General features: G+C 38.4%; 1 protein-coding gene across 1 annotated transcript in view; it reads left to right on the top strand.

Annotated features, from left to right (window-relative positions):
• The window catches only part of L2HGDH (L-2-hydroxyglutarate dehydrogenase), a 62,690-nt gene extending 53,755 nt beyond the window's left edge, over positions 1-8,935 (top strand). Inside the window, exons 6-9 of the mRNA XM_068372232.1 lie at positions 1,445-1,606; positions 4,754-4,863; positions 5,582-5,708; positions 8,454-8,935. Of these exons, the coding sequence (XP_068228333.1) occupies positions 1,445-1,606; positions 4,754-4,863; positions 5,582-5,708; positions 8,454-8,708 (654 nt within the window). The 3' untranslated portion in view covers positions 8,709-8,935. The remainder of the gene's footprint in view (positions 1-1,444; positions 1,607-4,753; positions 4,864-5,581; positions 5,709-8,453) is intronic.
• Positions 8,936-12,779: the final 3,844 nt, after the last annotated feature.

Here is a 12,779-nt window from a genome sequence, read left to right as displayed (position 1 = left end):
ACAGGTTGGAGCCGTTACAATCAGCCTCCCTGAAAGATCTCACTCTTAAGACTCTTTTCCTGGTATGCTTAGCCTCGGCTAAAAGAGTCAGTGAGATTCATGCCTTCAGCAAGAACATCGGATTTTCGTCAGAAAAAGCCACTTGTTCGCTGCAACTTGGTTTTCTAGCCAAAAATGAGCTGCCTTCTCGGCCTTGGCCTAAATCTTTCGATATCCCCAGCTTATCGGAGATCGTAGGCAATGAACTAGAAAGAGTCTTATGCCCTGTTAGAGCTCTTAAGTTCTATTTAAAGCGTACTAAACCTTTACAAGGCCAATCTGAAGCTTTATGGTGTTCAGTTAAGAAACCATCCTTGCCTATGTCAAAGAATGCTTGGTCAGACTTTATCAGATTGTTAATACGAGAAGCTCATTCACATCTGAGTGAGGAAGACCGAACTTTGCTTAAGGTGAAGACGCACGAAGTTAGAGCTGTAACAACTTCCGTGGCCTTTAAGCAAAATGTATCTCTGCAAAGTATAATGGACGCAACCTATTGGAGAAGCAAGTCAGTGTTCGCGTCATTTTACTTGAAAGATGTCCAGTCTCTTTACAAGAACTGCTACACACTGGGACCATTCGTAGCAGCGAGTGCAGTAGTGGGTGAGGGCTCAACCACTACAATTCCCTAATTCCTTATCCTTTTAATCTGTCTCTTGAAATGTTTTTTTTTTTATGGGTTGTCCGGAAGGCTAAGAAGCCTTTCGCATCCTGGTTGATTTGGCGGGTGGTCAAAGTCATTTCTTGAGAGCGCCTAGATTAGGGGTTTTGATGAGGTCCTGTTGTATGGGTTGCAACCCTTGATACTTCAGATCCTAGGGGTCGATCAGCATCCTAAGAGGATCGCGAGGCTCCGTAAGGAAGACGTACTTAAAAGGCAGAGTAATTGTTCAAGTCGACTTCCTTACCAGGTACCTATTTATTTTGTTTTTGTTATTTTGATAACTTCTAAAATGAAATAAAAACTCTTAGCTCATAAAAGTGTAAACATTTATTGCTGGTCTCTACCCACCCCCCCTGGGTGTGAATCAGCTATATAATCACCGGCTAAGTTAAATATTGAAAAATGTTATTTTGATAATAAAATAAATTTTTGAATATACTTACCCGGTGATTATAAATTAAAGGACCCTCCCTTCCTCCCCAATAGAGACGCAGTGGGACGAGGAGAAAATTGAGTCTTTGTTTACATTGAGTACTGGGTATCTGGACGACAGATGGCGCTGTTGGGCACACCCGCAACCTGTGTAGCGATCGCTGGCGAGTTTTTACCGTAGAGTTGTCTGTCGGGCAACAGAGTTGCAGCTATATAATCACCGGGTAAGTATATTCAAAAATTTATTTTATTATCAAAATAACATATTTCAGAAGCATGGCATACATTCATAGTGTAAATACATTGCAGGCTGTCCGTTGCAAGTATGTTCTTACATGTGGAGGATTGCAGTCAGACAAGTTAGCAGAACTTTCAGGTTGTTCCGGTGACCCTCACATTGTACCTTTCCGAGGAGAATATTTGCTACTCTCCAAAGAAAAGGCTCATATGGTCCGTGGTAATATTTATCCAGTAAGTAAAAGCTCTGAATGTTTTCTTTTAGTTATACATGTGATTGTGATTCTGTTGGATTCCATTAGGAATATTAAACAAATTCTAAGTTCTTAGGATTGTCAGTACAGTACTATATTAACCATTGTAACATGGTTGTATGGTATATTTCAAGATTGAATAACACTGAATGATATAGATTAAATTTGGTTTACTATTTTGTAACAAAACTTTATTTTCATCATTATATAGTTGACTTATCAAAATTGTATAAATTAGATTTAATGAGCCAAAAACAATTCATAAATACTTAATTATTATAGAAGTAAAAGGAACAAAGACATAATTTGACATTTTAAAACTATAATTCTACTTAGATGCTGTATGACCTAGACTTGATTAGTAAATAGGATTTTTTTTTTCTAACTTCATGAACCTAATTTTTTTTCCATAGAAATCCATTACATTTACATAGCCTTTGTATATCGAACAAAAATCTCAGACAACCCATTCAGCAGAAAGAAAGGATTTCAGAATTCTTGGTAGGTTAATAAATGTGATTAGGGTTCTCCAGTCAGCTGTCTTGTGATATTCTTATCTAGCTGTTATAGAACTTTGTGAGTTGGGTATTTCGCTAGGAATACTTATAATGGATTTGTACTTAAATTTGTTTTGTTGTATTGCTTAGAAAATCAGATTTGTTTAGCCAAAAAACATAATAAATTAGGTGGGAGATCTACAAGTAGAATCATTCCCTTTATATGGGTTTTCCATCTGTAGAAAGCATGGAGTTATGCAGCGTGTCTTTAGGAGGCAAAGAATAATAAGGTAGTTGCCATCAGGAGTACCCAGGTTGAAAGTAAGGAAACCTTGATTGGTTAATTTAATGACCGTAGTGGCATGTCTTCTCCCGAATGTTGATGCAGCTTACAAACTCTACAAAAGTGCTTAGAATAAGACCCTGTAACTCTCATTATTTTGGACTAGACTTCTATCCTTACTCAAATTATTGTGGACTAGTCTTCTATCCTTTAATTACTATGACACATCTCCCAACAAGAAATATGGAATATTTACGTCTTTAGCTGCTGCTGCAAATCCTTTCTCCTTTAGGCCTCACTTGATCATTTTTATGTAAAGTTCTTTGCTGGTTGATGAAATTAGGAAATAATAGCTATGACAAGAGCCTGGGAACCTGCTTGGAGCAGCCTGTGTAATCTTACATAATCTCCATAGCCTGGTGTTAGATAAAGGAAAAACTGCTTCAGGACTATAGGCATATTTATCCCTCTGCTGGAGGATTAGCCTGTCATCAGACTTGAAATAGCCATCATGTCACTAGTTGGAAATAGCCATCATGTCACTATTTGGAAATAGCCATCACGTCAGTAGTTGGAAGTTTATACTCAACAAAAGCTACTCCCAACTCTCTCATTTAAACTCTACAGGTAGCACCACCTTAAGAGCCTTATATTGTCTGCCATAATGTCCTTTACCAGGTGTGTTTCCTAGAAATTTTGCTCAAAATAAATTCTCCTGAAAGATGCCTCAGGGCATTGCAAGTATTTTTTCTCACAGTTTGGAAACACGTTTTGGACTAATATTTTCTCTTGAATTTTATTGATTCATTGTTTAAATGATTACTGTATGTTGATCTGTCCCCTGAGGGAGACTACAAACCTCTGGACCAATAGATGACTAGTGGTGGTGGTGGTCCTGTTTGTATCCTTTACTGAACAAGACTGAAGTAGACAGTTTTAGAAAGACATTGCTATGCGGGTGTTTGCAAGACTAGCTTTCATCATTGAGGTGAATCATGTCCTTCTCGATAGAATCAAAATTTTATTCTCTATTGTGATGATTTTGATAGGGTCTCAAAATATGGCTAGAAATCAAATCATGAAGGCAACTAGTTTCACTACCTTAAATGTGACTTTAATGTAGGCTAGCATTGTGAGTATATTGGGAATTTCAAAATGGCTGGAAGCAGGCTGTTGAAGATTGGCTACATCGCAAAGGTCTTTTAGATGTGCAGGTGAAATCAGGAGCACAATCATGCAACAAGTTGGTAGAGGAAGGATAATTAGTACAATAGTTGTGTTACTGGCAGAGGGAACACAATAGGACACTGACTGAAGGTTAATTACAGGAGCATAACTGGTTGCAAAAGTGAGGCTGTAGTCAGAGGTACAGTTGTAGTGGGAATGCTTAGCAAGAGCCCACTTGGGAGTGTTGCTACACAGATGTTGGTCAATTTAATGAACCATGTCTTTTGTAGAAATGAAGAGCCTTGAAGATTTAAGTCAGAGATGATAAGAGTATCACGACTGAGATGGTGTGGGCATGTGTTAAGGATGGAAGGTGGGGAGGGAGTGAGGAAGGCTTGGGAGGAACCTGCTAGGGGGAGAAGATTGAGGAGGCAGAGAATTTGGTGGCAAGATAAGGTGAAGGATGATAAGGAGCAAAGAAGTTTGGTGGAAGAGAATGCTTTTGATGGAAGGCATTGGAGAGGGTGATCGCTGACCCATTAATATCGTGACAATGGTTAAAGAAGAATCCTCTAATAAAAATCTAACTACTGAAAGGATGAGAGGGAAATGAGAAATAAAATGGAAATGATGATCCATAGCAAATTTCCAAGAAAAAGTAAGGGAGGGAAGTGGGTAGTTAACAAGGTCATCAACACAAAAGTGGGACAGCTAACTATTTGGAGCTTGGGGAACTGTAGTTACAAACTCTTAAACTCTAATGAGTAATAGATCTTTGTTTCCTAGGGAATGAGATGTCTTGAGAATTTTGTGCTGCACATAAAGAGCTTATGTAAAAGCAATGTGTTACCGTTGCAACAAACAGAAACACCAAGTAACCAATCTGCGTGATCCAGTTCCTCCTAGGGAAGAGTACAGTTTTGTCAATAATGTCACTTCTTACTCAGCTTTACAACTTATTTCAATGTCTCACGCCATATTTCCCCCCCTCCCCATATTATGGAAAATATTCTTTTAAGATAGCCTAATGAGTGTATAGTACAAATATGAATCAGTAGTGTTTTGTAATCCTTGAATGTTTAAGCACTGTATTTCTTTAACAGTGAAATGGTTGAAAGTGAGGATTTTATCTGTAAAGGTTTTATACGTGATGCCCAAATTTACTTGAGATTTTTTATAGGTACCAGACCCTAGGTTTCCATTCTTAGGTGTTCACTTCACACCAAGAATGAATGGTGATATTTGGCTCGGACCTAATGCTATTCTTGCATTTAAACGGGAAGGATACAGGTTAGTATACTGATTTTTGTCTGGTGTTTTGTATCACAAAATTTTAAAGATCTGTTTTATTGCATCTCTTATGTTTTATTTTTGATTGAAAGTTATAACCCAGTATCTCCTTCTAACTTAGTTAAGTAAAGGAAAAATAGTAATTTCATGACAACTATATTCATAATAAAAGTTTTTCTGACAGCTTTTCCCTGTATAGGGCTAGATTTGCAAAATGTTGATGTTATTGTATTTAAGAAAATTTTACATCAAAAGAACAATTGTATTATTCCCAACTAGATTATGTAAGTGGTTAAATAATCAATAAGTAGATATTGTGTAAAGCAATCAATGTTATTCATTGCCTTCTACTAACTGTAATTACTTAAATCTTTGAGCTTATCATAGTTTGAAATTAATTATTTTTAGTGTTATGCTCATTTCATAAATCCTTTATGTAAACAAAATATTTTGATTGTGTAATAGAAGTTGATAATGAAATTTAATAATTTTCTAAGTCTTGAGGAGATGCTTCTTGGGAAAGTGTCATAATGTTAAACACAGAACATATCTTCCTTTAAAAGTCAACCAAAAGTGTAGTTTTGACGAAGTTTAAGGAACAGGCCCAGCACTCAGGGCTACAGCCTAACAGAACACAATTCAGTTCCTAGCTTTTTTTAGGGTGTAAAGGATTTTCCTCTAAAAAATATATGCCAACTCAATCAATTTTGTTTTTCAGTTACTTTGATATTGATCTGAAGGAACTGTGGCAAGCTGTAAGTTATCGTGGCTTCCAGAGATTAGCAATACAGTATGTTGGATTCGGTATTGGTGAAATGCTCCGTTCAATCTTTCCTCGACTTCAGGTATGTTTCATTTTAATATTTTTCATTTTAATATCTACATTATATATATAGCAAGCATTGTTATAGTTATAGAATTGTGTAAATAGTTGTGGGCTTCACAGTCAACTCCCCTGGGAGAAGTCAACTGGGGCTGGGGACCAACCATTGTTTTCTAACTAGACACCATTCAAGATGGCAAGAGCATTTACCATCAGGACAGAAGACTTGATGCTTTCTGTGTACCAGAATAAAGTGTACTTCTAGATACCTATCCTTTGATCCTACATGAATTACCTCATCTTAGTCCTCAGGGCTATAGGTAATAATTCAAAGCCTGTAGTTTAGGAATGTCTACCGCCCCCGAGGGTTCACGCTCACCTCTTCTGTTCCCTATTCAAACAAGATTCGCCTTTTGGGATTTCTCAACAATCGACTTATTCTGTCGTCCTCTTGGAAACAGTGTTCCTGGATCGAGACAGACTTCTTTCCTCCTGCCATGTTCTAAGAATCATTATCAGGATTGGACCTGGTGTCTGGATAATTAAAACCTCACCAGGTGACACACCTCTAGAGATCCTGGTTTTCACAGACGTATCCAATGTGTGAGGGGGGCTCACACCCAAGGAATCAGACTGCCTTGGGGACGTGGTCCATGAAAGAAAACACCTGCATGTCAACCTGCTGGAATTTCTGACAATGTTATCAGCATTGCAAGCTTTCCAACAGACTTTGATAGGACACTTGGCAGCGTTGATGAACTACTACTCCACCTTTGAGACTTGACTCAACAAGTTTGTGTATGATTTTACAGACCCTTTTCGAGTTGGCAAAGCAGATGCAGGCTTGGGCAGCTAAGAATAAGATAGAGCTGTCAGGGAGGTTCATTCCAAACACTGGGAATATTCTAGCAGATAAGCTCAATAGCCTTGGGTATGGTGTGGAACCAGAATGGTCTCCCCATCCATGCATAGCGGAAAGGTTTCTTTTTCTTTGGGGATCACCATTGACAGAGCCATTCACCTGCTTGATTGAACCAGAACTTCCAGTATTCTGGTAAACAGTTCCAGAACAACTTCCAGTATGCTGCCCTCCAGTTCCAGGAATGACAGCAGCATTTGGAACATCTCCCAACTCCCCTTGTACATTCTGAATATGCTTGCCTTTTCACCCTTTTGCCTGATTTATCAGTTACTCAATAGATTGTTGATGACAGCAGTCCTCAGGATAACCCTAGTATCTTCCAAGTGCCACATGGAAGATACAGTTTCATTTGATGGATGGGGAGTACTTACCATCTTCTGTCATTGACATGAAGAAGGTATATCTTTCCAGTTAGAGCCTCTCTGCAATAGATTGTAGTTTTCCTCATCTATCTTTGTCGAGGGAAGCTCCTCTCAATCTCCATGGTAGAAGGCTGTCACTCAGCCTTTATTTTGGTCTAACTAAAGAACTTGAACCTTTCCCTTTTGGAGGCATAAACTAGGCTCAGGAGTGTCAAATAGTCTTCCCTCCCCAGGAACTCGGCCCCCCTTTGGGGATGCCTCTCAAGTCTTCACGTCACAAGTGGACCCAGCATTAGTCTTTGAGACGGATATTAAATATGGATCTTGCCTTCAAGACTGTCTGCTCATGAGCTTTAGCCTTGGTGTTGCAAATAGGCGTACCGCATGAAATTTCATATGCCACAATTCATTCTGAGGAATGCCTTCCTTGCCTTTGATCCAGAGTTCGTGTCCAAGATCCAAATTCCGTCTGTTCACAACTCCAGATTCAAGTCTCTTTCAATATATTTTTTATTAGAAGTGCCAAGTGGAATCAGAATGACTCACTCCCATATGTAACACCAGAGAACTTTCTCCTGTGCCAAAAGGGTAAAGCAGAGGATCTCCAAGAACACAGTTTCTTCTGGCTCCTGCATGATCAGACATGCTGATTCAATGAGAGGACAGAAGGACCAAAGTCGTCAAGTAAGCATGAAGCTCTCGGAGGTAACAACACCAAAATGGCTGCCAGGGGAGAGGCATCATATGACACTGTACGAGACTAAAATTAACAATATTATCAAAATTTTACGAGTGTCGCTACCTCAGCTCATCAAAATTGATAATTGCAATACTTAACTTGGGAGTAGGAGTCTCCAGAAGCTCAGACATCTTCACTAAACACAAAATAAAGGTTCCGAACACAAAAACGCGTGTTGATATCACAGTGCTATATAAGGAATGATGGGAAAAGCATGGGTAGTGGTGGTGGTGGTGGTGGGGGGGGGGGGGAGTAGCCGTAGTCGGATGTAGAATGGCACCTCGTAGTAACGGGGGATGTTGAGGAAGGAGAAGACTAATTGGTAAGGGACCTCTGATAGTGGTTTTAACACGCCCCAGTTGCTATACTGACACCTTATAAGGGTGAGCGAGCTGGGTATATTCCTGGCATTCCATGCAACTTTTTTCTCAGGTATATTTAGCAGTATTTATACCTTAGAAATTGTGCTATAAGGAGCATTTCAGTGGGCGACACAGGTCCCTCGCCCAGAAATAGATTTTTCCTTCGTCAAAATCCCTTTTTCCTGCTTCATTGAATTCATACTCCCCTTTGAAGGACTTGGGTTTGTATATTTACGAAAAATATATTACAGTATAGCTATAAAAATTTTTTTTTAAATTTGTGTTTTTGCTGTATACATCCTTCTGTCTGCTTGAATTAATGTTTGGTAATGATGCTAAGAAATTATTGAGATCTGATAATTATACTAAATGCTATTGGCAGGTGTCGACTCTTCAGAAGTTCATTCCAGAAATTAAAGCTTCCGACATCAAACGAGGACCAGCAGGAGTTCGTGCACAAGCCATGAATAGAGATGGAAGCCTTGAGGATGACTTTGTATTCCATCGAGAGTCGGAATGTAAACTGGGAGCCCGTATCCTACACTGTAGGAATGCTCCTTCACCTGGAGCAACATCCTCATTAGCTATTGCTAAAATGATAGCAGATAAATGTAAAGAAGAATTTGATATTGCCTAAATCAGGTAGAGTATATTCTGTGATATTTAGATGTATACTTTGAGGAATCTTAAAGATTTCTCAGTCTTCATTTTGAAGAAGGAATTTCATGTTGGGACAGTGCTAATATTGTAAAGGTTGAATATCAACTTATTTATATAAATTTGTACCAACTTGTTTAATTTTAAGATTTGAATATATTTTTTATGTATTTATATTTATGTAAATCAGAGAAATCCACCAAATTAGGCTATAATAGTATATTTATGTTTAAAATGATCATGCAGCCTGTTTAAGATGATTGCATTTTTAGGGGAACTTTATCCATAGCAACGATGATTTATTTTTAGGTTTTACAGCTCAAAGGTTTCGTGCATGGGTGATTACCTAATGATGTGTTTAGTTTAATCCGGCATCAAGAACCAGGAAAACTGATAGCAACTTTCATCTCTCTCACGTGATGAGAATGCATCATCAAAGTTACGATGCTTTTAGTAGCACAAACTAACAAAATATCCTGTGAAATATGACTTTCTTTAGCTTCCTCAATATAACTTTATTTTGAAACTACATAAGCTGTATTTTCTTAGGTTGTTTTTGACATTTCTGTCTTTTGAGTGATTATTGAGTTTAGTATAGTGGGCATTTTACGGTTATTGAATTATTCATTCATTTCAAACACCAAGAGAAAAAAATTAAGAAATTTTTAGAGTACAGTATAGTCATAGTCTGAATAAATTAGTTATTTACTCAATTTAATATATACAAAGAGTAAAACTTGAGAGAGTTGTTTTAGTTCAAGACTATAATATGTATATATACATATATTGTTTTTTTAAAGGATTAACCAATGTCAATCAAACTACTACCTTAAACATCCTTCACTCTTGACAGGAACAAAAGTTTTCATGTAGGTTATTTTTAGAATGAAAGGAATAAGCAAAGTAAATGTAAATGTCAACTATGCCTCGGTTACCAAGTTTCAAATGTACAGTATAGGAAGGTAAATCCACTATTGGAATTAGTAACAATTCCCAAACGACAACATTTTCTTAATCTTTGACGGAAATTGCATCAGAGGAAGATGTCCTATGTATATTTATGGTTGACTGGTGCTTAATATCAAATACATTGACCCAGTGGTAAATCAGGCATTATGTGCTTTACTTTTCTGTTGCTGTGGGTTACAATCTGTACCAACCGTGTGTCACACAATTGTACATAATTCCTTTTGTATAATTTATGCTTGTATCTTCGCTCTTCCCTCGCACTAAAGCAGACATGAATTTTCATGTTCGTTTTAGTGCGAAGATACAAGCATAAATTATACAAAAGGAATTATGTACAATTGTGTGACACACGGTTGGTACAAATCTGTCAGCCAAATACAGAAATATCTTAGTTGAAAAGTTCATTCATTTCTAGAAAAATTGTGTGGCCAAGCATCAGTAGTGTCTTCATCTTCCTCTAATACAATTCCCTTAATGACTAAGGACCAGGTTGTAATTAGCTTTACGGTAATGTAGCCTGATCATGTAACACATACATGTCATGTTTAGTCCTGCCACATTTACTGCATTGCATATACCTACATGTTTTATAAGTATGATGCCAAAGGCCAAGCAATATATTTATTCTTGTTTAATATGTTAGAGCATTTTAAACATCTACCTAAAATAGCATTTTAAATGTCTACCTAAAATTTAAGTACAATACAAAAGGACTGATTTCTATATTAATCAAGTTGTCTTTGAGGACATTTACTTTACATTTTCTAACATACCTTATGATGAAGTTATAATAATTGTGGTTAAATGCTTTCATCTTTTCTATCCTTTTCAACATATTTAAGTTTTATATTATTGAACACTTGTCCTCATGAAGATGCTTGGGTAAATACCTAATATTACTATGAGTTCCTTTCTTACATAAGTTTATAATTTTCAATATTAATCTTACCCGATGATCATGTAGCTGTCAACTCTGTTGCCCGACAGAAATCTACGGTCGGGATACGCCAGCGATCGCTATACAGGTGGGGGTGTACACAACAGCGCCATCTGTGAGCAGGTACTCAAGTACTTCTTGTCAACAAGAACTCAATTTTTCCTCTGTCGTGCCACCGGCTAGACCTACTTGGATACGCTGTTGATTCTGGAGTTATTGTTCACGATTTGGTGATGTATTTGCTCTAGAGTTTAGCCTTCGCTATTCAGGAAGCTTTATCATTAGCTTAGCAAGCTTTTGGAATTAATTTGATTTAATTATGGTGACGAAGAGAGTATGAACTCTCTTTCACTTTTAAATGGCCGACCCTTCCCTTAGACGGAAGTGTTGGTGTCGAAGAGAGTATAGACTCTCTTTCTTAATTTTGCTTAACAAAGTTATAGATTTATTTTATATCTCTCCGCCTTTTATAGGCCTCTTCGATTAACTTCCTTTTATTATAAACTTATAAAAATTAATTTTTATGTTTGTTTATATGCGACCTTTCCTAATAGTAGGCGGTCATTACTTGGAACCGCAGTTAATTAACATTGAGCCCGTCATTTCGTTTTTCCTGTTAAGATTTTATGCTATTTTAATTTTAATGTTTTTGAAAGAATTTCTTTGATAGTCTCGTACTGTTTTCAAAGTTGAACTAACGTTTTGTTTTGTCTCCGCAGTTGTTGACGTTCAGAACGTTCAACTTGCGCTCTATCGTTACGATAGAGAGAGAGAGTATTCACGGTTTCACGTTGCAGTAAGAGTAAACCGATTCTAGCGTTTTGTTCATTCTTTCTTAGCTTAAATGGTTTTAATTCTAATAAAGGAACTTTTTATTTGAGAAACCTTTCAGTTTTTTTCCTTTAACAAATAATATGTTTTAACGATATATATAATTGGGCTCATCTCTCAGGTTCTAAGTCAAGAGAGAGAGAGAGAAAGATAGAGACGGAGGGAGAGAGAGGAGGATAAAAGTTTCGTTCAAGCGGGTAACGTTGTTATCGTTTTTGCTCTTCTCCCTAGTCTCTTTAGGGGAAGAAGGTAAAACGTTTCTAGAGTTTTATTCTTGTTCCCAGGCTTTATGCGGTGAGAGATTTTAAACGTATTTTATTTGATCTAGTGTTTAGTCTCTTTTCCAGCCACTGAATTCTTTATCTTTCATTATGTTTTTCTGTTACATTGTAATACTGTTTTCGCAATTACTAACTTTTAATGAAGGATAGGATTGCGTGTTTCAGGTACAAACCACTTAAAGTTTCGAGTTCAGTGAAATAAGTGCAAACAGAAAATCAAAAGTGATAAAGTGATAAGCGCAAAGTGTTACAGTGTTGCGTTCGAGGGTTCGTCTGTTCGTGCCAGTTGTTCGCCTAGTCTGGGACCTCTTACAAGCTCCCAAGCCCAGGGGAGAAGTAATGTCGAAGGACTTATGGGTTCATCAGGCCTTGATCGACGAACAGACGTTTCCCTCCGTGGTTTCGGGTGTATCTACACACGTTGCCGACGTGATCACCCCACCCACACAAAGACGAGAGAGCCCATTTATTCCTCGTCTGCGGAAGAGGTTTCTCGCAGAAACCATGGACCAAATCTTGCAGCTGTTAAGTGCAAGTCGGTCCCTTCCGCGCAAGTCCAACGGCCTAGGTGTAGCCACTGGGTCAGTTCGGACTTGCTGCAGTACGACAACTGCACACCTCCCAGAGAGGCAAGGTGGTACCGCAACAGGCAGTAACTCCGTCTGTTGCCGCACCAGCTGTTTTAGACCCTCAGTCACAACGGACAGTAGCTCCGTTTGTTGTTGTCTTTCATAGACCCTAGTGGTCCATGCTGCTGACTATACAGTCTCAGCTTGCTCCTTCATACAGGAGTATCATGCTGGAAGGTTGACAATGCAGCCTGTTAACCTACAACCCGCCGAGGTTGTGCGCTCAGCAGATACTGCGGCTGCCTGCTCCCACCCTCCACCTGTGAGAGCTCCACCTCCGATGCGCAGTCCACCCTGCCAGACGCATGTTCTTGCTGCGCCTCCTGCTTTCATGCGTGAGCTGCCGCATCGGGAGTTGCCGGGTTCCAGCACTATGCGGCAACCTCCTCAACCCATGAGGCAGG

This window comes from Palaemon carinicauda, chromosome 4 (assembly GCF_036898095.1).
Source record: "Palaemon carinicauda isolate YSFRI2023 chromosome 4, ASM3689809v2, whole genome shotgun sequence".
Lineage (NCBI taxonomy): Eukaryota > Metazoa > Arthropoda > Malacostraca > Decapoda > Palaemonidae > Palaemon > Palaemon carinicauda.
This window is presented reverse-complemented; position numbering and strand designations above follow the sequence as displayed.